The sequence below is a fragment of the Anas platyrhynchos genome, chromosome 13 (assembly GCF_047663525.1).
Source record: "Anas platyrhynchos isolate ZD024472 breed Pekin duck chromosome 13, IASCAAS_PekinDuck_T2T, whole genome shotgun sequence".
Classification (NCBI taxonomy): Eukaryota; Metazoa; Chordata; class Aves; order Anseriformes; family Anatidae; genus Anas; species Anas platyrhynchos.
The window spans coordinates 11,900,901-11,927,216 of record NC_092599.1 but is presented as its reverse complement, the minus strand read 5'-3'; the positions used below and the strand labels follow the sequence as shown (position 1 = coordinate 11,927,216).

The 26,316-nt window shown below is 40.3% G+C and overlaps 1 protein-coding gene across 3 annotated transcripts in view; it reads right to left on the bottom strand.

Moving 5' to 3' along the window:
* Window positions 1-438: 438 nt before the first annotated feature.
* Window positions 439-26,316, bottom strand: part of EEFSEC (eukaryotic elongation factor, selenocysteine-tRNA specific) — a 123,732-nt gene continuing 97,854 nt past the window's right edge. For all 3 annotated transcript variants that reach the window (XM_072044612.1, XM_072044611.1, XM_038185970.2), the window contains exon 7: window positions 439-1,283. In XM_072044612.1, the coding sequence (XP_071900713.1) occupies window positions 1,099-1,283 (185 nt within the window). In that variant the 3' untranslated portion in view covers window positions 439-1,098. The remainder of the gene's footprint in view (window positions 1,284-26,316) is intronic.

Genomic DNA, 26,316 nt, shown 5'->3' with positions numbered 1-26,316 from the left:
CAGGCTCCTATTTAACATCAGTAAGTAGAAGTACTTATTTTATTCAAAAGGCACGAACTAACACTTTTCATGCTATCAAGCCTGATTTCTCTTCAAGACTTCCGTACCTGTGGAATTAGTGTTAGCTTTTATGTTATGGTGTTCTATGTTTTGTAAATAACAAAAAAGGGATACTGCCAATGCCCTCCTTTTTATGAGCCCAGAACATGAAATTGAGAGGAAGAACTAAAGCAGCCATGAAATCCCCATTAAACAACTAATGGTTTCTAAAGCATCTTGGAGATATTCATTTTACAAGGCTTATGCTGCAATCTTCTATCATTATTTTAATGAAATAAAGCCTCTATTTCCAGAGGCAACTTTTTCTTTCAAACACAAAAGGCATTTCGGTTACAAAAAAAAAAGAAAACAATTCTGGAATAGGATTCAACACAGAACCAGCAGGAAATTCAGAAAAGCTATATTAAATGTTACCAAAGATAGGTTCTGAAACTTTGGAACAGCAAACAGAACAATTAAGACTCTCAGTTACACGCATCATTATGTTTAATATGAAAAACATTTCTAGATAGAAATCATTTATAACAAAGATCCATACCACCTCTTAGATAGTATCTTACGTAGTCACAGCTGAAGGAATGTGAAATATTCATTTAAGGTTTCACCTATTATATTGTGTGCTTTTTGTCCCATACTCTGCTTGGGAAGTAAACCTAAACAAATCAGCTTCACTTTGTAGATCACATGAAATGCACATCTTGACTGCATTTAAATCAATATTGGTGGCAAACTTAAATTATGTGAAACAATTCTCCAGAAGAACACCACTATCAGAACGCACACCCAAATGCCCCCATTCAGCACGTGACACTCTCCAAGAGGCCATAAAGATTCACATTGCAAAGATGACAAGGTAAGCACCTTCTAACAGAATAAAACCAGACTGCAGAGATTTCAGGTGGCACGTAGTCAGCAGGAGCTTCCAGGCTCAGCCTGCGAGAAAGGAACAGGCCTAATGCATTCAGGCAAGAAACACATTCCACCTGAATTCATTCAGAGTCTGGGCTTTCCAGTGCGATCAGAGGCCTCTTTGCTTTCTCAGGATTGAATCATTTTCTTCTGCGTGTCAAAGACGTATCTTTTAAAGAGAAGAGTGATGGTAACAGGTTGGGCTGAATCATTCTTGCTGCTTTCGTCCTCTTTGTTTGCATCTCCCTTCCCTGCCTTAGATTTTTTCTTGGAGGCAGCAGTGAGAAGCGTCTTGGTTTCTGGCTTCAGCCCATCTGTAAAAACCAAGAACATGCATGACAAAACGGCTCAACATCATATTTCAGTGTGTCTGGAAAAAATGAATAGGCAACTTTACTTCTGCGATCTACCAAAGGAAGTAAAGTACATCAGGAAAGTTACATTTCTGTATCACTTCTGGACTACAGTAAATTACGTGAAAAGTAAGACAAGCCTTCAGAAATAGTTCACAACAGCAATACCCCAAATCCAGTGCAGTCTCCTACATGATCATTTCCAGACTGATTCCCCGGCACACCCTGCAACAGACTTCGCTAAGCTGCATCTCTCTACAGCTTTTAAACTATTAAATGCAGACAAAAATTTAAACAAGCCAGGCCAACTTGCCTAGTCTAGGTCTTTTACTCAGCAGACCTTTCCTATTATTTACACACATTTCCCAGTTTCTTCGCATCAGTGAGAGCATTTATAAAAATATAGGTCATGAATGAAAAATAACAAGTGCTAAAGTACTGAAATTGTATAGAGCCCTATACAAAGAGAAGGTTGTTGAATGTCTATAGTCTATCTCCTAGGCTTGCCATAAACACACTGCTTAGTTTTAGCAAATGATACAGCCCTTTTTTATTTTTATTTTGGGCTAAAACACAGCTAACTGTTACAACTCATTGCTAAGGGAACCAGAATTAACCTATGTATGACTCTGGGGATCTAAACCAACTTGAATTTTTTCTCCAGATATTTGTGCCCAGACAGAAAAAACAGCCCTCTTCTTCCTAAATGGATAAAATTCACTTAAACTTTCCTATTTTATTTTGACTTGACACATTGGTGACACTTTAGAGAAGAAATGCAAGATAGCAAAGTCCAAAGAAATACCGTAAAACAGGAGAGATGCAGCTCCTAAAAGGCCACTCCTGAAGAATTGCTTTCTTAAAGCAGAAGACAGCAATCTCCTTGGAAGCTTATTCAGCACCACCTGAATACACTGAAACGTGGTTCTCAGGCACTTGGCCAAATTCAGTTCAGGTATTTTTAACCTGCGGTGTCACATAACCTTATCTCAAACACTTAATCAGCTTCTCCCCCCTCATATTGAAATTCAGCTGTGGATTCTCATATCACAGCCTGACAAAAAGATTGAGATGCTTATGATTTACTGGAGACAGGAGGTCTACAGGCGCAGGTGATTTGCTCTGTTCCAGACACATCCAGAGAGCACTTTCAGCTGATTGCACGGGGACGTGGCACCAGAGCCCACCTGCTTGTCCTGCTGTGTCAAGGAGCAAATTGTTCCGAGCCCCACACGAAGGGAAGGCAGGAAACAGGGAAGTGTTGAAGCAAGACTTGGAAAGTGCCCATCTGCCATTGCATAACCAGAGCTTCTTCCAGCAGCCCTCGTGCCTTGCCCTGCAGCACAGCAGTGCGGGGACTTTCACAGGCAGAAGGGTCTTGCTGCTTGCAAGACGTGCAAGAGCACGAGAGGAAAACAACCCAACACACATAACTGAAATAACTAAACCAACTCTATCTCACACCAAGGCCGCACAAGTCCAGCCTAAGGCAGAATCAAATTCATGGAGTTCTGTACATCTCGTGTTTCACAGTCTCGGCAGCAGCAGATTTCTCTTTTCAGATCGAACACAAGAAAGCAATGATTATTTCATTGTGGAAATAATTGAGAGCGTTTTTCCTTGACGGCTGAGAAGTCTGATAATGACTACCTTTGCACATGTAAGGTTCAATTAATCAAACTAGATAATATGGTGTGGCCTGACCACATACTTATTATATGGTTTCATTACATTGTACAGTCATGTTTGATGCAGCTTTTTTTTTTTTTAATTGGACACTTTCATACAAACCCATTAATATCATTAGTATTATAATCACTCCATCTTCATTATGCAAAATAATTTACCATTACATGAAAAGCAACTTATTTCCTATTTGGAAAGCTCCAAGATCATCTTGGGTGCTGCTAGAAAAAACAACAACAGACAAAAGTGAGGAAACCAAAATAAAAACAGAAAAAAAGAGTGACCTCACGCAGCCCTGCTCTCTACCTTTGCAGGATTTATTTCCTATTGTATGCTTTCTACTGTTTTGACCAACCTAATTGTAAGTGTCCCTGAACAGTGTTTCCTCCACTTTCCTGGGAAGACCATTTACTTCTCTGGACAAAGAAACATTTTATTTTGCTCTCTACTTGGTTTCCCTTTCTCGGTCTTATCACTACTGCTACGTTGCTGTTACTGGCACATTGCTGTTTAAGAAAGATGTTTAACTCCAAATCCTCTCAGAAAGACACACTTTAAATTAATTAAAGCAAACAAATCCTAAAACACTTCTATTTACGTTAGCAGGCTTCGCGAGACTAATTTCAAAAAATGCTAATTGACGGAAAGGAGGGAGGAAGGGAGGAGGTGTGACATTAAAACTGCAGCCAGAGTTTTCCCTTGTGGGTCTCTGGAGCTCAGCAGGCGGCTGCTGCTGTGCAATCCTCCCGTGCAGGCTGTAGGGCTGCCGGGCACTGATGCCCCTGCACTAGGGCTGCACCAGTATGGGGGCAAAGTCCCAGCCACGAGGATGAAATAATAAAACTGAGCCTCTAATAAAACTGAGCTTGAAAAGCTTCCAGGGAAGCCAAGGAGCACTCGGACTGCCCGGTGGTTTGAACATTATGCCCCAACACTCAGTATATCCTCTTAGGTGTCTAAACAAATGCTTAAAAAATGTCTTTTTCAAGAAAAATAGCATATACTGCACATTGAAGTGAATGGGGGAAAACACTTAAAACCAAGCAAATCTCACCTCCTCCAACCTATCAGTTCCACTTCCTAACACAGGGGAGTAAAAACGCCTCACCTGCAGCTGTAAACATCCATTTGGATTCAAATAAGGCATCTTTGGTAAGAAGTTTACAGAAATGGAAGAATGCGGTAGCTCCTCCATGTGAAATTATGGGCTGACAGCCAAAGGCAGCCCAGGTATTATTAAATTCACAAGGTATCTAAATTACCTAATCAGATCCCACGGCCCTCATTCTGCAAACAGATTAGGTGGCTGGCATCGTACCCTAACAAATGGCATTTTCTGTTTTTCTGCTCTGGTGCCAGGAGGTCTAAGGGCTGAAGAGGCTCTGCGATACGGAGCGGCACAAAGGAGCAGGCAGGGAGAGACAGGCGGGAGGCATAATCGGGGTTTCATCTACCTCCGCGGATTTCTCGCGTTACACACAATGCATGCTTTGCATTTTACAAAACCAAGGAAATGAAGGGAAATATATCTGTCACCAAAGAAGACATCAGACCTTTAATAGCTGAAATGACGGATATTTTTAGATGGAGGTCTAGTTTAACTTACTTACATTAAGGGTCTAATCTCTCCTGAACAATAGCTATGTTAGCTTGAATACATAGTGAGAAATCTGTTCCATTAATTAAGTGCTGCCTGTACTACTCGGATTTGTAGCAAATGTTAATAGATTTTTTTTTCTTCCTCTGTTGGACAATTACTTTATTTTTCCAAGTTGCTAATGGATTAAATTGAAAAGGTCCGTGTGTTAAAAAAGACTTTAGCTTCAAAGTTCTCAGAAATGCCTTGCATACAACAGGGAGAAATACCTATATATTAATATTATTAATGGGCAGTCCTCAGAGGCATAGAAGAGATCTGAAAGCTTAGCAAATTCATTCCCACCCATCATAACCATGCCTGTAACAAGAAGCACCCAGGTCTTGTGTAAAATATACTTGTATATACTAACACATATTAGGTATGGAAATCTAGTAGTAAAACAGTTCAATCTACTTCATTCTTTTTGTTTCAATTACTACTACTAATTACCAAATAAGAATATAGGCTCTCAGTCTCATCACAGTCTCAAGGATTAATTCAAACTGAGTCATTAAGAAATGCAAAAATAAAACCTGCCAACTTGCAAACTCAAATGAAAAGCAATACATCATCAGGAAAAAATATTTTCTAAGTTTAAGAACAGTTTTACATACACAAAATACAAGATAAATGCAGTATTTTATACAGCTTTTACAAATAAGTCAAGCTTCTCAATGATTTGCAGTATCTCAGATTTGAAGGCATTGTTGTGTCCAGCAGTTTTACAATTACTCATAAAAAAGTCCAGTTCAGTTTACATGGAAACACGCACGTTCCAGCAGCTTGGTATGGAAATTGCACATTGTGGAGTTCTTGGGTATAAATACAGGAAAACAATTTGTATTTTACTGCTTTCCCCTTTTCTCTTAAATGAAGATATGCGAATCTATGCAAGTTTTAAGGTTTCTCTAATGTTCCATGTTCTTCTTACGATGAACTCAATCAGGGGTCCCTGCAGCAGGGTCCCAGCAGAGCCCGGTGTTACACATTCCCCTGCTGACCGCCGAGGTCTCCACATCAGGCCCAGGGGATCGTCTCCATACCAGACTGCTGGCAAGTGGCAGCCAGCACACAAATCACAACACGCACATACAGCACATAAATGTCCATAACCAGCAGGGTTTGCTTGTGTCTTGTTTTTACGACTACTACGTCAGCTGGAAAGAGGAAGAAAGCCAGTGCAGTATCTTTTCTTCGAATTCCTTTTTCTAGTCCAACTGCAGGATGACAAACTATTGCTGTGCTTCCCCCTCCCCACACATACAGGTAACAGATTAAATAAAAATGTAAGTTTAGTAATAGTTTACATTTTACATTATTTCTCTACTTCACATCATGTTGTCATTCCTTAGAAGTGTCATCTTTGTTGGCTTTTCTTTTGCTGCTTCTGCTCCTTGAAAGGTTTGCCAAGGGTGGCCTCTGCTATTTCTCCTAAAATCCAGCTCCTTCTTCCCCGACTCCCAATTCCACTTGCTATTCTGCATTTCAGCAGTTGTCTCTTTCCTTTTCCAACTTTAGTTTTCCGATTTTCTGTTTCCAAATTATTTCCTACTTCTACAGATCATGTCCTCTCCAATATTTAAGAATAGCCCTATCTCCTTTAAAGATAATGAAACATTTAAATAGAAGACTTTAAAGACTGAATGATAGACACATTGTAGATGAGAAGTCAGATAATAAAATATCTCCTTGTAGCCCAGGCAGAGATGGGAGTAATTTTTAAGCAACTGATAAACACTTCAGTGAAAACAGGTGTAATAATATAGGTCCCGGGCATGCTCTCCAGCACAGCCAAGGAGAATCATTTATTTTGCTGAACTTCAACAACTTCCTTTCTCATATGCACACATGTAGAAAGAAATGCTAAGCATGCCAGCTAGCGCTGATGAACATGAAGGTACTACTTAGCATAGATGATTACAGATTTTCCTTACAGTGTTTAGCATTGTAATGGCATGAAAATTACAAGATTTCAAGATTCTTGGTTCACGAGAACTTGACTTCCAGATCAAAATTACAAATCCACCCTATCAGCAGCAACAGAAAAATCAGTAAATGTACTTCAGCAAGTGCCAGCAGTTTGCAAATAAAGTATTGGTCCAGAGAAGGCTCCCAACTCTAGTCACACTTTTAGGAAAAAAAGATTGAGGCTACACCAGTAGCAGTCAGTGGAATAGAAAACACTCCTTTTTGCACTCGATTCCTAAACTATTCTTGACCTGCTGATATTGTTTCCAAACCTGCCATTCCACCCAGGAATTTGTGAACTGAGATTCAATGGGAAACTGAACTTTTCTCCCTTCTCTAAATATTCTATTTACTTCCTTTGACTACTGCAGATAAAAGACTCAACAACCTGCAATTTCTTGTTACCTGTCAACATTTAAATGTTAAAAATTGATGGAACATCAGAGAACAAGTTAACATAGCACATTTGATGTCAAAAATATTTTTTATCCTAGGTAAACGTAACCTTTTAGTATGACAGACATTTTTCTTTCTTCCTGAGGCAAGGAAAGAAAAGAGCAAAACTTGAAAGAGGCAAAGGTTTGGGGATAATCCTTACTCACAATGGATTATTCGTAACAGCTGTTTTTCACAATTTCAGGATTTCCTTAAATAGAACCCTCCGAGCCTGAACCCTCATTACACAGTTACAGAGTGTGTGCCTGCATCAACACTCCAGCTAACAGAGTACAAAACCCAGCTGACCTGAAAATCAGAAGCAAGTAGAGCCCCACATGGAGACATCCACCCCAGTCTGGTGCAGGGTGCCTCTGCCAGAGCGGAGAAAAGACTTGACCACTCATAAAGCTTATTGCAATGCCTGGCACTTGCTGGTACTGCAGGACTTCAGAATCCAGTAGTTCAGCATAACACGTGAAAGAACAGAAAACGTAGCATCCTGCTGCCTGAATTCTTTATACTGTGCTACTGGGCAGCAACTCTGCTTCTCTGCTAAAGATATATCCAGAATTTTAACTTTTGATTTTATTGCAGCTAAGGTGGTCATTTCTCTCCTCAAACACCCAGCAAAGTAAACCCAAGCTGATCAGCAAAAGGTTATCTTTCTAAGCCTTCCAAGAACAACAGTGCTGTATTACTCTTTCCATAAATCCTGTATTGAGAACATCAGATATTCCATATCACAGCTAGCGGACTGGATGACTGCTAGCCCTATCTAACTTGGCATCCCATCTGCCTGTCATTAATTTATCACGCTTCAGAAAGAGCAGGGATGAAGACTGGGTCCTGAACTACAGTTTGGGATCAAGTAGGAATTCCCTACCTGACATCAGGGTCTACACCACAAGCCCTTCTAGCCAAAAGACTTAAGCACGGTGCTCCTACTGGAGCTGATCTTCTCCACTCCTGGCCTTCATCACCACGATAACAAGCCTAATGTAATTACCTAGACAATTTCAATGTAAAAGTTGACCAGAGATTCACTCAAGAAACAAGGGATACTCCTGCTGCTGCCACCCCCAGGAGCTCAGGATTTGAGCTTCAATTACTTTCAGAGATCAGGCAATGAACTTTACTTATGTAAATCCCTTCACAATTCTCCACTAATTCTATTTTGAATTCACACCACCACCTTTTCCCACATCTCTTGTCAGCTCTCTTCAGAAATATTCTGCTGATTTTCAAACTCCAGAGTAGATTCATTTTTCCCTTCTGGCTGGTACAAGATCTGCTGTTATCACCTCGCCTGGCTCGTGAATATTAATAGAAGTACAGCCTGAAGTTGGCCAGCGAGAGCAATCAGCCTCCAAGGAGACCGGGAAGTGGACTCCTTCCTTCCAAATGAGAATTACACTAATGCCTCGGCATAGCACTTGGGATCTATACAAAATATCCATAATTCATTGTTTGATGACAAAGACCAGAAAAAAAAATAAATCTTACAGCCACTTTGAGCAGAAGTAGACCGCTGCATGCCTTGACCAAACGCTGCCGTGACAGCCAGCCTGCAGAGCTGCTCCTGCAGCTCCGGCTTGGTAGGCTCTGGTTGGAAATCCCTAACTACTAAAACATTTTCCCATAAATTGGGGAACAGCTGCCCCGCACCACATCACAGAGGGCCGCAGTTCAGTGGTGAACTGAACTGAGTCTTGTGTATCAATTTGTTAAGTTTATACAGGCTTCCAGACTGAAAGGCATTATTACAAGAGGTGGTAATGCTGGAAATAACATGGATTTCATTACGGGCTCCCACTTAGCAGAGAAAGAGCTAATCTTCCTTGATGAGGAAGACAGAAGCCGTTTTAATTCAAGAGGCTGACCTAGGTGAAGTCGGGGCCAAAGCTGTATTTGGAAAGCTCTCACGTCAAGCTGGACACAACCCTTTCAAGCTCAGTGCCAACTCTACACAATGGCTTGAACAGCACTCTCCGGCAGCCCTTAAAGGCACATTTTGTATCTTGGCTTTTGCTGCAAGCAATCAAGAAAGAATGCAAGAAAACAAAACTGTTTCCCAAGCACTGTTTGCTGGTGCCATAATTAATATAATCAAACAATTCCACAAATTGCTTCCAATTGCTGGCGTCACTTTCATGTGCGGAGCCAGACTTTCAAAGAAGGGCCCTTCTTGTCCTACATCCTTACGCTGGTAACCCTTGTTTCACACAATAGTAAACAAGCCCTCACTAAATAGCGTAGGGTAATTTGTACTGTAATAGGTCCCCAAGGCACCATGGACACAATTTGAAATGCCATCTAATTTTTCTTTTTAATTAAAAAAGCAGTTACTATATTTAAACAACAACACAAAAAAGTTCAGAGGGGACGGTTTGGAGTTTCCCACAGCTCTCTGGGACTTTTCTCAAGGTCAGGAAGAGTTTTATAGGCTCAATTGGTACAGATTTTTTTGTTTAATTAGTCTGCCATACCCCCTGCATGAAGTCAGCGTCTTGATTTTCAGTCTGATATTTTTCATATTGCTAAGTGGAGCTCGGGCTCCAGTATCACACGAAATCTATTAGCAGCTGAATGGTTATCAATACCATACGTCCCTATACACGCCTTGCCCATCCCTCCCTCTCCATAGTCCTATACGTGCCATCTAGGTGGAGGACACTCAGCATACCACATCGCATTGAGCGTGTGCCATTCATTTAGTTTTATATTTCTCGATTTCCAGCAAGACGCTCAGGATACGTTACTTGATTTCCAAAATCTACATTATGTAACCACATTTTAACCTCTTTTTTTGTTATAACTAAAATCCAACACCAGATACAAATGGATTACAGTCATCAGAAGCCATGTAGCAGGACAGATTTCTGCACCTGACAGATCTCCACAGTCTGGTGCCACTGCTCTTCATTGAGTAAACTACACAAACCCCCTCAACACTTCAGGATATTTGCAGTTCCCACTGGGGGTTTTCCAAAACACATCTTAACCCAACATACCCAAACCCAAAAGCCCCAAATAACAGCTCTGAAATGAAGTGATACTTGACATCAGAATTTCTTGGCTACTTGGCAGTACACATAGGTGGAGTACCAAACCTGACCTTATCTTAGATCTGTATTTCAGCTGCTGGTAGTTACATCAAGTGCCACAACCATCTGTTGGCTAAGCTCTTCTAGGGCAACTCTTCTGAAGAAGTCTTCATACTTTGTACTCCTGGAACATAGCTATGGCTTGTATGCTTCCCAGTTTTGTTTCTGATGCCAAGCACTAACGCAGGTTACAGAGACTCCAGGGCACCGTGATTACAGGTTTTTAGCTAAACAAATTACATTCATATACAATACAATAAACCAACTCGCAGAGCTACAAGACAGCAACTACGGTAATAATCTTTGTCTTCTAATCCAACCCCAGCCCATTAGTCTCAAAGGATTTTCAGAGTAATTTTTGCACTGGCTATGTATGTGTTTTCAGTGCTTTAACACAGCTGCGATTATGCCAGCTGAATTACTATACCAGCAATTATTCATAAACTGTTTTTTCTTGATGGTCACTCAAAGTGCCTGCAGTCACTGAGATCACACCCAAGTGCTATACTCGATTCTCTCACCATCAATATGTGCTTGATCTCTCATCAATATAGTTGGAAGCCTGGGAGTGTAGAAAATTGTAGCTCATTACAATTCAACAATAGAAAAATTACAGGCAGGTCAGCATGAAACATCCAAGACTATTCAGAACACTCAAATACAAAATAGTGTCCTAAAATCACAGTTATTTGGACTGGGAGAGGAGGATGGTTGCTTATTTTTGGAACTGATCATCATCTCTAGCAATGACAGACATTTGCTGCTCCGCAGGTTGCCTGGGGATCAGGACTCTGCTAAAGTGAAGCTGATCTTATGACAGATTCTCTTTTAAAGAAATCCATCCTCTCTTTTGCAGAATCACAGTCCTACATGACTTCATTAGCACAATAAATATTGACAGCTAAATGGCTACACAGAGCCAAAACTTGACCTTCACTGCAGTGCATTTCCGTACTCGCACACAACTTTGCATTCCCTTGCAGGAGTCCTGGTGGGAGAACTCAGTATAAAATGGTATAAAACCATGACTTCTCATAAGACTTCTACATACATGTAGCCAGCTTGACAAAAGCCCCTGTTTCATCAGGCCCTCTAACCAGTTGCACTTGCGAGAGCCCGGATACATACAACCTCACCAGCACTGTTCATTCTCATCACATGGCTTCTACTACTGGTCTGGGGAACCGGGCACGTCTGTGTTACTGGACCTCTAACAAGTACTCTTCCAGGATGCAAGAGAAGGAAAGAAACATGCAGACATCAATGGAAGTGAAATCTTGGAGAGTCTCAGACAGCTGCTGTCCAAGGCACTTGCACAAGTTTTACTATAGTCACGGTCCTCGCTAATTAAATCCTCAAATCAAGTTGGAGAAAATAATCAAAATGTCCCAAAGAATATAGCTACATTATCTAGAAATAGTTCAAGGAACAACTGAGTAAAGGAACTTTCATAATTCTGAGCCCCATAGACTACCAAGGCAGGACTAAATTTAACTCGGGCATGGGAGTTGTCAGGTCAGAGCCATGTAGCAGTGCACTGAAGATACTGATTTATTGTCAGTACCTCGCTCAGTACCTATGAAAGAGTAGGTAAACAAAACGAACAATGCTTATGCTCTGAAGCAACTAAAAATGTTTTGAATACAACAAAAGGGACTAAAATTTCTCCAGCCTAGTGAAAAGGCAGCGACAATAACAAACAGTACCAATATACAATCTCTCCTACGGCAGCCTTTCAAAAATGCACACAATGCGGAAAAAGTTCAGGTTCGCAGATCTGCCACAGAATCAAAGGCAATTCATTACAAAGCAGCTTCAAATCAAAGTGCTGGATCCACAGGCCTGTCTGTAATCCTCCCATCTTGCTTGCAACTCTTGATGTGGAGTAGGCACCATAGAAGCCAGTTAAGCTGGACCAACACTGCTGACTTATCCCAGGCATCTGCTGCTCAGCGCTGGTCCAGAGTTTAAGTTTGGCGATATTCATCTTCCCCTGGGCTGCCTTTATAAAGAAATCCTGAACAATGGGACTTCAGAATAAAGAATAAAACATTTTAAAAAAAATTAACTTCTAGGCAAGGGCCTTTAATGCGATTAGAAGGGGGAGGGGGATTGGATAGCAGCTTTTTCTTTTTTATGTTATGTATATTGTGTGTAAACAAATATGCAATTTGCTTTAAAAAGATAAGGTGATTAAATTTTTATCGGGCTTGTACTCTGTTGTCACCACAACAAAGAGAATTAGGAGGAGGAAAGAAAGGCCTTTTTATTTGAATTATGCTCTTACCAGAGGTTCTCTACAGCACAGCTGTAAAGCCACTCAATGTTCTCCAAACAGGCCCTTTGATTGCATTTTATTCAACTTGTTTGCATTTGGAGCAATCGAAAGGAAAAGAACGCTCCACATTTTGATGTCTTAATGTTCCTTAATACCTTCTTTAATTTATATTAAGCTTCTTAACTAGGGTGATGAATTCTTCAAAAACAATAAAGACCTAGTGCAGAAATCTTTCACACACCATGAAAATTGAAATTATAATGTATTCATGGCTTTTTTTTTTCTTGTTATGAAAAAACATCATTTAGAAGAAAGATTTAAAGTATAGAGAAAAATCCTGAAGTTGTACGAAAATTACTTGATCCACAGAAACAGATGAAAGTTCAAACTAATTACTACAAGGGAAATATAATGTTGTGGGAGGTGGAGTAGAAGAAGCAGGATGAGAATCTTGGGTTACTATGAAGTTTTCAGTCTTTTAATAACCTATAAATTCCATCTCTATGACTTTCTACAAAAAAAGGACTCTGGAAATTTGTGTAATTTTATTTTACCGAGGCTAATTCAAATGTTTGCCAGTTTTTCTATTATTCACAGACTTCTTCCCTAAAATGGCTCTCCAGGTTCACAGCTCCACAGTGTATTTCCCTCCAACCGTCTCTCACAGCCTGCCAAGACCAACAGCACGCACCGAAACCGGTGAGCGCAGCAACGGAGCGCTCCAACACCCCCAGCTGTAGCAGCTTCGTGGGGTGTGCGGTCCCTGGGTGAGGTTCCCAGACTGAAATGCCATACCCAGGTGGGATCTCAGTCAAACGGGAGGCAGGATGCATGAGAAAGGCAAGGGGTGTGTAATAAAAAGTACAGGAGAGGCCACCCAGGGGACGTGACTGGATGGGTTTGTTTTTGCAGGCACTATGTTTTCCAGTTATTGTTACAGGATGCTCAGCCTGCTTAAGCTTCAAACACAAAATATTCGGACCATGGAATGAAATCCACTCTCAAATACTGCAATATTCTTAAAAAGACCGTCTGCAGCAAATGAACGCAGCTTTCAGTGAAAGTCCATTACAGCATTAATCACCCTCAGCAGGGAACATCCAGACAAGCATATTCTTGCTTTGCATCCCAATTTCCCTACTTTTTAATTTGATGACCTAATGCAACTTTAGTTCTTTATGTACATGTGCACATATCGTGGCAGTGGAGACTCGAGCATCCTTATCCAGTCCTGAACTTTATCAAATCACCTGAACTATTCTTGAAATAGCAGATTTGAAAAAGAATATATATTTTCATCTGGAATTATTGTTATTTTCTGTTAACTTCCATGGACTGCTCACCTCTCTTCCTTTTTAAGCAAACTTCCAGCAAGTTCAAATTAAAGCCTCATGAGAATGCCTGCCACATTTACAAAACGCTCATGAAAACAGCTCACTTAGCTGTACCAGCAACCAACTGGCCACAATAATTAAAACAATTAAAAAACCACACTGTGCTGCCTTTACTATAAAGTAAAACAATGCTGATCTTAATCTGAGTGCACCCCGGGTGAAATGACACCTCCCCCTTCTGAACAGGGTCACACCATACAAGCACAGAAGCATCACAACCTAACTAACACAGCTTAAGAGCATATATGGATCACTACAACAAAACTGAGGGAGCTTTCCCAACAAGTACTGAGAAACTGCAGACCATCCAAGGCAGCGCAGAACAGCTTCATAAACCACAAAGCTGTGCGTCGTCACCCTCTGCCATGGTACTGCGTCGTCTTCACATCTGTCCTAGAGCAAAATCACTGCTTTTGCAGCAAATGGTGCTGAGAGACAAAGCAACGCTAAAATGGGAAAGAATTGCAGCACAATATTAACCTTTTATCCAGTAATGCCTACTGTATTCCACTTAAAAACTTTCCTCTGCATTTTTTGTAAGCAAGCACGTAATTTGCATGTGCAAAACAGTATGCAACTAGTTAGAAGCCTTAACTGTTGTATCTATGAAAGTTTGTGCCTTTAAGCAGAAATGATTCATGAATTTTAATTTGTTTTAAATGTTGAAAGATTCCACCCAAGTAAATTGAGTCAACAAGCCAGCAAAGGATGAAGACATGTATCTGTTTTTTATTTAACAGAAAACTCAAGTCTATACATTTCTTACTTACCCACAAATCCTCTAGCAGTGAAAAACACTTTGCAATAACTACGTCTGCTGCATTTGTTCTAATTAAGACACTATGCCTCTCCCCATTCAGCACATGCTGGTTGAGCACCAGAGCCTTAACTGATTCTCTTTGTGTTATTTAACTGCTACTATTTTAAAGTGCTTTTACATATATGAATCTGCCAAAGATGCTGGAAATTAGGACAGGTGGAAAAGATTTGCAGAATAGGAACTCTAATGACGCTGAAGCAGCTAACAGAAAACATTAAAAATGTTAGAAGTCACTCTGTCCTCCAAATTCATACATTTAAAACGGATATTCTTTTTAAAGGCATAATTGTTATTCATATTTACCTCTTCAAAAATCAAGATTTTCAGTTCAGCATTTTAATGTTTTTTCTTTACAAATCACAAAGCCTGGAAATAAGCCTTTGAATCCACAGCTGATGTTTTCTAATAGCTATTTTACAAATACTTGGGCTCCAAATAAACAGCAAAGACTAACACAGCCACATGGTGAGATGCTTACAAAGGGGCAGACATACTAAGACTTTAATCAAGATCGCCCAAGTTGCAGTACCAAGACAATGGCAGATTGAGCACATACTAAGAACTCCATACACCTACCCATGCCACAGCGATACTTCCATTTTTCTAGGCAAGCACCCAAGGGCTGGGTTTCCTTCCTCATCGCACTCTTCCCGGGGCACAGGCTGTTCTAAAAGCTAGTCAAGTAAAATATCGGAAAATGCAGGTACACCTTCTGTCCAAGTCCATGGGAAGTTGATTTTAAGCTTGAAGCAGATTAGCTTTCCTGATCCATCCCGTCAAAGACTCCCCTCTTCTTTCTGAGATTTCCAGCCACAGATGTTTGGGAATAAGATGTAGGCAATTCACAAGGCTCAGAAGCAGAAATCAGTAACAAGCATACTAATGCCAGGTGACTGGCTGGAAGAGAACAAGTTCCAGAAGCCTAACTTTGAAGGCTTCTACTACCAGTGCCAACCTGCTTCAGTGCCTGCATCCAAATCCAGTAGTGAGAGGGAAAAAGGTTCACAACTACAGTATTTCAAGGATGTTAATGACAGTCAGCTCAGCTCTATGGAATATTGACCTCCTATCTGAAGAGTTACTGTACATTTCCAAAAACCCCAACTTGTCTTGACTTGCATTGCAAAACCCACACCCACTCCTTCCCCCAAAAAATAGTGTTTCCAGGGAGTGCAGTAAAAGGCAGCACTGAAGGAGAGGAAAATTAGATTATAAAAGACATAATATAACCAGCCAAAACATACAAACAAGTTAAAAATAAATTAGCCCCATTACCAAAACCACAAAGGCAGCATCTTGTGCGATGACTGCTGATTTCATTACGTTTGGGTTCCAGTACAGTCCATTTCAGAGGCAGGATTTCCCACATCTCAAGATTTATTTTTCTTGACAAATAGCTGTTAAACATTTTCCTTGTGCTAACATATTAACGTTTGTGATATCCTAACCTACTCAAAGACAACACAGGAATATAGTTTATCAACCTAAGTAACCTGCAAATGACCCTACCAAAGTATGGAATATCTTTTGCCTGCTTGCCCTGACAAAGAGTTGCTAGAATATTGGACTTCTTGAAGGGGAACAGAGAGGAAATAAGACATTCACATTCAAATTACATTTTATCTGAAATTTATTCTCCATTTTCCTACTAACTCCCCTTGCTCACATTATGATACTGCTCCAGTCAACTCTGCACTTCGCAACGTCTACAAAGACATCCAACAAAAGGAAACAGTGTCCCCTCGAATACCCATCTGTGACTGTGTTCTCTATTTAGACCCCTGCCTCGGGGTTTTAATTCCATCCTCCCTTACTCTCTAGTTAGCCTCAGTGGTCCTGATGTCTCCACTTATTGTTCAGGGCAGAGCTGATCAACTGCAGGTTCTGTGACTGCAACCAAGAAGCCATTTACAATTCCAACAGCTGTTACTGATTTTGCAGCACAATCATGGCAAATCTGTGGTTCAGACTCTCCCTCCTCATGAGGAGGAGGAAAACAACAAGAACAAACAAAAAGAAAAAGAAAAGGGAAAGACTGGGAAAGTCACATAGATAAAGGACACAGCCTGATCTGATAATCGTTTTGATTCACAAAACACTAGCAGCATAGGAACTATTATACCATGTTACACCAAGCCTTAGGTCCTACCTTACTCAGGTTCCTTCCTTATCAATGGATATTGGAGGACAAGGAACTCTACAGTGCACTACAGCATTAAGTCACATTCTCCTTTTAAAGATCTACTTTCCCTGCAGACAGCGGCACCTGAGGGGTAGAGCTACCTCAGGTAATGCTCAAGGAAGTGGTCCCATGAGGAAGCACATCTCCGTGAGGGTTAACGTGCCAATCCCCCTGCACACGCTTTGTTGTGCTAGTTCTGCCCTCACAGATGAAAACAGAAGCAGCAGCAGCATTTCCTCATCCTGCGTATTGACAACATGAGAACATGTTTTACATGCAATTCATCATGGCTACAGATCTCCAGTAAGTTTACATTAATGCTTTAACTGCTAAAATTCAAGCTCTAGTTAAAAATTATGTGATAAAAGGAAAAGCTTAAGCAAAAAGCTGAATCTTTACAAAATAAAACAGATGCACTCCCTTCCAAATAGGTTTAAACAATACGTCTTAGCAAGATTTTCCTCAGGACAGTTGTACTTTTTTCTTCTGAAGAAATACTGTATGGGAGACCTGGGGAAGACAAGTCTGAGTCTTGGAAGGAAAGTGGATACCTTGCCTGAGAATCATGCAAGTGGTTAGAATCAGGGCAGCACCTTAACTCCATCCCAAGGAAAAAAAAAAATCAGCCCTCATGTCTTAAACTAACATATTCAATACAACCAGTGTGATACCCACATTCTGCTCTATGTGCAATAAAAATCTTCAGTTTGCAAAAAGAAGTGGATCAATCTTATTTCCTGTATTGGGCAAAAAACCACAAACTGAGGAAAAAGCACACTAGTATCATTTCTGCAGCAAGTGGTTAGTATAGAGCAACTATACTTTTAGGATTATGTTTCACATATACATGCATCATCTTAGACCTGCTAACAATGTTTCACTAAAAAAGACACCAGAGATTAGAAATATCCAAGTGAGACCTGCTCAACTTGCAGCTCCAAAGTATACTTTTAGTTAATTTCATTGGAACGAAAAATAATAAAAAAAAAATAATAGCCATAACATTAGAAGAACCTTGCAGTCGGCTGTGCTGACTTCTAATGAAAGTTAGTTTGTGCTCTGCAATCTAAAATTATAATGGACAGACCACTCTATTCCCACCTTTTATTCAGTCCTATTTTACTACTCCAAATATATACTACCTAAATTTGTATACTCTTTAACAGTAGTTAATCTTCAATTAAAATACCTAGAGCAGAAACTTAGATAACTGGTTTAAAAGGTAAAAGCTTATTGACAAAAACGTATTCTTCATATTGCCTTTTTTTAATTCTGCATATTAAAAATGTCATTTTTGTGACTTGAAAAAAAAAATCTTCAGGAATAATGAAGGCTAACAAAAGACTGAAGAGCAGTAATTTAAAAAGCTCCATATGTGGCATCCTGATTACTGTATCAGTCCCATTTCCATAACGAAGGGAGAAGTCACCAAACTGCTGCCTGTCCTTTCTGGTGACAAGGAAAGGGCAAAGAGGACAGAGTGTTTTCACGGCATCATCCTTCAGGCTCTAAAGGAAGAACAAGAAGTCTCCTGCAGTACAATATGTGGGTGTCAGTGTCCGGCACTTTTCTGGAATACGGTAACCCCAGCTCTGGTGGTCCCTGCACATGTACTTAATTTGGAAGCAGCTGGGTTCAAAAGTTTATCCTCACTTTTTGACCTGCAAAGGTTTAGTGTGTGGGCGTGCACAAGTGTGTACATCATACCACACAAGCTGAAGATGTGCAGCCACAATATACACAGTGTGCGAGTGCTGATGTGTATGGTTTTGCACGCAAAGCACATTACATATTTCAAAATATCGTAACATTATCTAGCATACATTGGATTCATATGCACTGAAGGAGCTTTCAGCCTTACCAAGCCGAATGTGGACAGCTTGCATTTTAAAATTCAGTAGGCTTCTGGAATTGATTGGCTTATTTTCAAAAGAACGCATTAATAAAAGAATTTGCTAATGCAATACTACCTACCTAGTTTCAACATGCTTCATAGAAAATACAACAACCAAATTTGCAAGCCCAGCCAAATTAATGTCACTTACATGCTTACTACAGGTACACCTGAGTAAAGGATACAATGGCCCAAGAATTATCTTCATATTGTTGTATGTCACAGTGACTCCAAACTAAAGATGCAAGTGAAGCTGGGTTAAAGTAAGAGAGGCTGGGAGACGAGAGAGCACAGGGAGTCTCTAAAAGTCTGAAAACACTAAGTTTGTTAGTATTAGTGACAAAGGGACAGTCACAGACTGGTAGAATAGTCAGATGTCAGAAGTTTTAATGTATTATGCAGGTGACATCTGAATATTTCCTTGAATTGCTCTAAAGCGCTCAACAACTGGAGGCAGAAATCCCTGATCTTGCCACAAAGGATATATTTTTCAGCCATTTGTCATTTCAGAGCTCAGCCACAGAAGCAAGTTAGTGCATAACAGCTGAGCTTCGGTAACTGAATACACTCCTCAGTACATCATATGCACAACAGAACTCACTCGGATTTTAAAGAGAGATCTGAGATTGTGAACATATAGTTCATTTGTGATGGGGTTTGAGCATTCAGTGACTATCAACGAGATAAGCAGCAACTCATTAATCCATGAAAATGTGACAGTATAATTGAGAGCAATAGTTTTCTCAGCACTTGTGTTATTCTGAAATCTTGAATCAATTGTTTACAGAAGCTCTTCACTTGTGTTGATAGCAGTAAGTGCTCTACATACCACTGAATCTCTAATAATTCGTAATGCGCAGCATGTATGAAGTAGTGGTTTGTTTTATTTAAAAGATAAAAACACCACACACAATGGATAAATAGTTCATGAGGGGAAAAGAGATTTTCAAATGAAACAAGCACTTTGTGTTTGTTGATAAAGTTGTAATTTTCAGTCGGAATTAACTCAGTTACAACAGTAACTCTCTATGACAAACCAGCTCCAAATACAACACGGGAAAAACACTTGGTGTGCAACACAAATCAAATAAAGTCTGTAGGCATAATGACACAGAAAATAAAAGTTACTTAACAGAAGAGCCCATACATCAGCAACTGAAACTGCAAATTAAAACATAAGAAGGTGCCCCAGGGGGAACACTTAGCACAAAGACACTACAGACAGCAAGTCTATGAAGACCAGACTACTTGACCAATGCCAAAAAAATGCAAGTCTCTCTTCAAAAATCCTAGGGATGAAAAGTGAAAAGTTAATGATCAGAGCCATTGTGCATGTCAAACTTTCTTACGACCCAAAAACCTGTACAGCTTTCCAGGGAAATTTCCAGTTTTCAACAAAAATGTTTTATCCATTACATTAACGTCGTATCTGATTCCCCCAATGGTGAAAAATAATGGTAAAACCCTCTGAGATGGCAAAAATTTTACTTTTCTTGTTATACAGTAGTCACATCTAGTACAAAAGAACTGCTTGTGAACTATTATAGTTTTAGCATAGAGTAACAATTACTTTTTAAAACAAAAAATAACGATTTTAATGTTTTACCAAAGCAGAGAAATGAAATAAAGTTCATTGAGCAATAAAAGGACAATGAGGGAAGAGGCGGCTCTCCAGTGCTGCACACAGCCCTGGGGCTGACAGCTCTATACAAGGGATGCCACCACTTGCTGCTGCGCGTGGCATGGACAGGACATTTATTCTCTCATAAGTAAACTGGATCCTACTTGTTTTTGTGTATAAATCTGGAGGGACTCTAGACATTCAATGACTGAAATGAGAATACAATTCAACTAGTAACTGTTGCTTATTTCAGTGAAAACTGAAGAACAAATACTGCCTCTTACTGATGCCCAAAAACTGAAAGACACTTGGCTCTCGGGATATTATAGCCTAAGGGATAGATGCTTGGGTTGGGAATTAAGAAACACAGGCCTAGCAAGTTTTGTTTGACTTAGTTCACAGTATTATTCCATCTGTCTCAGTCTCCCCACTTATGAGATTAAGAAAGCAACAATCCTTTATGCAATGCCTTGAAATATACAGCTCTTTTTTATGTAAAGAAAGGCTATATATTAAGTTTACAAAGTAGCACTGTTGATGAAACAGCCTGTTCCTTTTAATTTCATGTTTAAACAACTCCACTGAGGTCTGAAGATTGTGATTTATTTTCAATTTTTCAAATTTACAAAAAAAAAAAAAAAAGACTTCTCTTGGAGATGTAATTCATGAGTTTAATGTTTCATCAAATATGCTTTTGTTAAGTGCTGTTGAACAGGCACATTACTCAAGGTCATAAACTAAGTCAAATCGCAGGCAACTAAGCAACTCCTGTCCGTTTTCTACAGCCTCCATGCCTACCACAGAAGGCTAATTATTTTACAACAAAAACTCGAGAAGTGTATTTTCTTCCCTAGAGCTGTATTTGTTCATTGTTTCAGAAAAGTTCTCGGCTCTCAGACTATGAATTCATGTCTGCAGTTGAAGTTTTCCCATCAGAACCACAGTGCTTAATCCACCCGTATACCATCAAGAGTCAAGCATGTAACTTACCTTCAGCACTAACTCACCATCAATGCCAAATTTAAACCACAATGAAAGAAAACATAGAGGAGTCCAAAAGCCAGTTACAAATCAGAAACATCTCTCAACATTACTAGACTGTGGTTCTTGCAAGGTCATTGGTTAAAAAACAATTCTTCATATTTTCAAAAAATAAGAGTAATGTCTAGAACCAATTTATGTACCCACGTTCTTATTACATCTAGTTTTGGAAGAAGTATCAATATAAAATGATGAGAGACAGGAGTCAACCACTGCCATTTCCATTGCATGAAATGTTAGAATTGATCTTTTAGGCTTTTAACCAAAAACGACAAAACCAAAGCCAACCATCACCACACAACCATCACTTGCAGCACAGGAGCAAGTGATGAAGCAGCCAGATCAGAGCAGACAGCCCCTCAGCTTTACACCTTGCTGCCATGAAGCCGTGGACCTTTACAGCACCTCCGATGGCTGGAGAAAGCTCTACTCCTGTTAGGAAGCACCTGAGAAATGGAGGCAGCATACAGTGCAGGACAGCATGCAAGTTTCCTATCAGAATACTTGAAAAGCAAGCACAAGCTGTGCATAGACATATTAATGATACGACATTCTACAGAACATCTTCCTTAGTACAATCCTGTGAGATACTCCTACTTTACAGCCAAAGACTCAACATCACTAACGGCAATGAAGAATAGCTCGTGGAACTTTGCCAGCTGCGTTACCTTGCTGTGGCAGGAACACCGATGTGTATCAAGTTCTTTGAAATGGGAAAAGTCCCGTGACATCATGCTTAAGAACTACCAGAAAGAGAGCAAAAACAAAATCTAAGTTTGCTAAAACTTTGATCTTTCCATGCCCCTACAATTGGGAGTTGCCAGAAATTAAGGAGAATTAGGTCATCTGGAGAACATCTCAATATATTATGGGGTATTTCCTGAAAGTACATTTTATCAGTTACATTACCAGACTGTTTCCCAAGTCTTATAAGTTATGTGACCATCAGTTTTCTTCCAAAGATGAATCCCCAACAAACACTAAATGCAGTGGATCAAACCACACTACTGTGACAAACTTTATTTATCAACAGTCAATGACAACAGGCCATTGGCCCATCATCTAACTGGCTATCTTGATAACTAACCTAAAATCAGACAGACTGCAAAAGCTCCAGGAGATTAGCTTGTACCAGTGGTGAAATAGAATACCACATTGCTCCTCACTGCACTGCAACAAACCCGCTGGCAACTCACTTAATCTCTGCTCTGCCTCCTTGGAACATAGGTAATATCTTCCTTCGCTGGGGTAAAAATAAGAGGATAAACTTCATCTGCTTGTGAAACATTCAGGCACTAGCAAAAGATGAGCACTACAAAATATCTGGAAAAAGGACTTATAAATATTAATATAATGGATAGTAACTGTTTCATAATGAATAGAGTAATAAAATTCATATATGAATATAGAAAATTTCAACCTGTCCAGCTTTGCCCAGACTCATATCAAACAAGAACTCTACATGCAACTCCAGATTTTGCCAGTCTTCTGCAAAAAGCCAAGCTTCACCTTGTTTGCCTTGTGCTGGCATAATCACAGACCTTGGTAAGTTATTTAAGCATCAATGTAAGAATGAATTAAAACCATCCAGAATTATCAGTTTTGCCACCCTTGTTGTTTGTTTTTCTAAATCAATATAACATTTGCAGAAGTTGTTCCACAGAATTCGTTTCCTCATCCGAACAAAAAATTAGATAGCCATGAGGAGTGAGGATCTAAATGTCTAGAGAGCCATGATGATTACGTCAGCTCCATTTTTAGAACAAGCCCCAAAACACTCTGACAAAAATGACAGAAGTCATGGAAATACAGAAACAAAAGTCTCAGGGCATTGTTTTGTACCAAAATAGATATTTCTATTTTTAGGACTAAAAACAAACCAGCATATGTATTGCTAAACTGTGACTGGTCTGGAAAAGGGAGTTCCCAGACTATGAAAGACTCGTGAACCTCACCCAAAATAAAGAAAAACAGGCTTGGTTGTTTTTAAAATCTGTTAGGACCAAATGACCCTGTTAAAGGAATTAGCTTATTCTACTCTCTTATGTTTTACTGAAGATCTGTTTCATCTTAGTCACTTACACAGTTTAGTCTTTTCCAAGAATCTCCAAAGCTTTATTTCCTACCATATTTTCTCCTGAGTACATCCACAAGGCCAGCACTCACACATACTGGGAAAGTCATTCCTGCACTGTGCACTGCTCAGAAAGAGCCTCAGCCCCTGAAAAACCTGGGTGAGACAGAAGTTGCCATGTACAAGCCCATATGTCATAAGTCTGCTGTTTGGGAAATGAGTGGTCAAAAGTAACGTCATAATGCACAGCTGGGCAAATAAAAAACACACTACACTTTCCTTCTAAGTATTATAAGCATGCCTGGTAAGAAAACAGGGGAAATGAGCAACTGCACAGGGATGAAAAGAGCCAGGAACATGGAATACTGTGTCAGGTGCTAAACAAACAAAAAAACAACAAAACCACTTTTCGGTATCTGGAAAATATGAGGATCATACGCAGCTCTCCCAAGAGCAGCCAAAACGCACACACAGAGTCTTGGGTCAGTATTTAACAAAAGCCCACACTGAAATTCATGAAACCTCTTTGGACACAAAGCAGTGAAATCCAAAGGCACGGATGTTCAAATTGCAGCTCCATCTTCCTCTGAGCACTACATACAGCATTCCTTTGTATAACCTTGGCTGCAAGCCCACTGGTTTCACCACTGAATGCAGAGACGCACTGTAAAGCTTTTATATTTGTGGAAGCACATTGAGGTACTGCCTGCAAAGTGCCAGCACATGCCTGAAATGCCACCAGCCCGTGCCATCTTAAAATCACATCCACACATCACATGCCACATTAAGGAAAGATTGATCATTAAGACAGGAATAAAACAGGTCTAACGAACCCGATTTAATAAAGGAAATAAAATTATAACTACTGCAATCTCTCTCCTTTCACGATGACCAAACACGGTGCACCAGATCAGCTTTCAGCTCTGTGCAAGGCTGGGGGAAGGGAAAAGACTCATTTAACAGTTGGTCCCATTTAGTTATACAGAGCTGGAAGGAGGCAAAAGGGCAATAATTTAGCGATGAAGGAACTCCAAAGACCTAGAAAAGCATGGCAGCCTCCTGAGATGGGGTTTGCCAAAAGGCTATTTTGGGGACAGATAGGGCTACAAAGCTGCTATTAAGCTTCAATCCTTAAAATAAGCCCATAAACTCAGAAAATATTTATCTGGAAGGGTGGCAGCCCAATAAAGGTTTTATGAATGTTTTAAAACTGCCCTGTCAAGGGGCTAGCCGCTCAGTCACCTCCCTCCCTCCTAAAAAACAACACGTGCAAGAAAGCGGGCCCGTGTGTCAGGTTCCCGAACGGGGATGACAGGGCAGCCTGAAAAATGGCCCTGGGCCTCCCACGCCCCCTCATTGAGGCTCGCGGGGCACGCAGGCCTCCAGGCCCTGCTGCCTCCAGCACGGCCTCCGCCTCGGCAGGGAGAGGGATTCTCTGGGAGCCGTCTCCTGGTCCTCTCCGAGACCTTCTTCTCCTCCCCTCTAACTATCACCTGCTGGGGAAGTGGCGGGGGAAGTTGGTATACGTAAATATGGGATACCATGGGGAAATAGGAAGGAAATCTGCTCGTAAAATCAGCATTTCTAAGCACACCTGGTGTCCAGAGGTGGTAAGAGCAGAGGGTTTGCACCCCTCAGGTGGCCTTAGGGAGATGGTCAGCAGGACAAGGGTGAAAGAACAAGGAAAGGGTGCCTAGAACAAGGAACTTTGGACTTCCACACATCCCATTTTTTGTTATGCTTAGACTGTACACTGAAGAAGGAAAACAAAATAAGCTGAGGTAATGCAGATAAACACACTGAATTTGTTTAAGAACATAATTCATTTGTTAAACTCTGTGTGAAGCCTGGCATTTTCAGACAGAAGAAAGATGCTATTTCTCCCTCCTGCCACACGTTTTTCCTTTCCAATCTCCTCACCATCACCAAATCTAAAATCACACACAAAGCTAGGCCAGAAGCAGCTTGGCATCTTCCTCAAAAATCCAAGGGAGACTGATCATAGGCAGCTAAATCAAAATAGGATGCAAGATAAGAGCCAGTGACCAACGAAAGGCTGTTTCCAGCCAGCCAGACCCTCACCACACACATTCAAAATTGCTTCCACGATAACCAGGTTCTTTTATTAGTAACAACTTCCAGAAAAATGAACTTCAATTTCTCCAGTTATTCTACTCTTCTTAGGCACAGGCATCCCAAACGTATCTTTTTATTTCTTTCTCAAGTAAAATGTATGCGGACTCGAAACAAAAACAAAACCAAGAAAAAAAAAATAAAAGCAAACAAAAATAAACCAAACAAACAAAACCACGCCAACCTTGTGGCAGAGCAGAGCCAGCCACCCTGAAGGCGGAGGTCTGATGTTCACGTAGGCAACAGAGCACACGCAACCCCGGGCTGGCGGTGGAGACATGTGGCTGTGGACAGTCCAGGGGATGGTTGGCAAGCCAGATGTTTCCTGTCACCAGTGTCATGTTTGCATTACGTTAGATTTTTATGTATTGTGTAACTCCATCCATCTTAGCGAATTGCCCATCTTGTAAAATTCTTTTAATGATGCTCCTTGTTATCTGCATTATCTAAAATTATTTATAGTATTATCATCTGGGTTTCAAACATTGGTTATAAACATTGTTGCAACAGTTATTAGACGGGGATTCATACACATAACATACACATCCATATATGCACACAGACACAATTTACTTTACAACTGCTTTGAAATACTGTAACACAATTTTGTTTTCCCAAATTACTTCTCTACCAAAAAGGAAAAAAAAAAAAAAGACCAGACCGAGAAGATGCAATCTGCCTTCCCCTGGGATCTCCAGGCAGCAGCGTTCCTCACAGTGGCA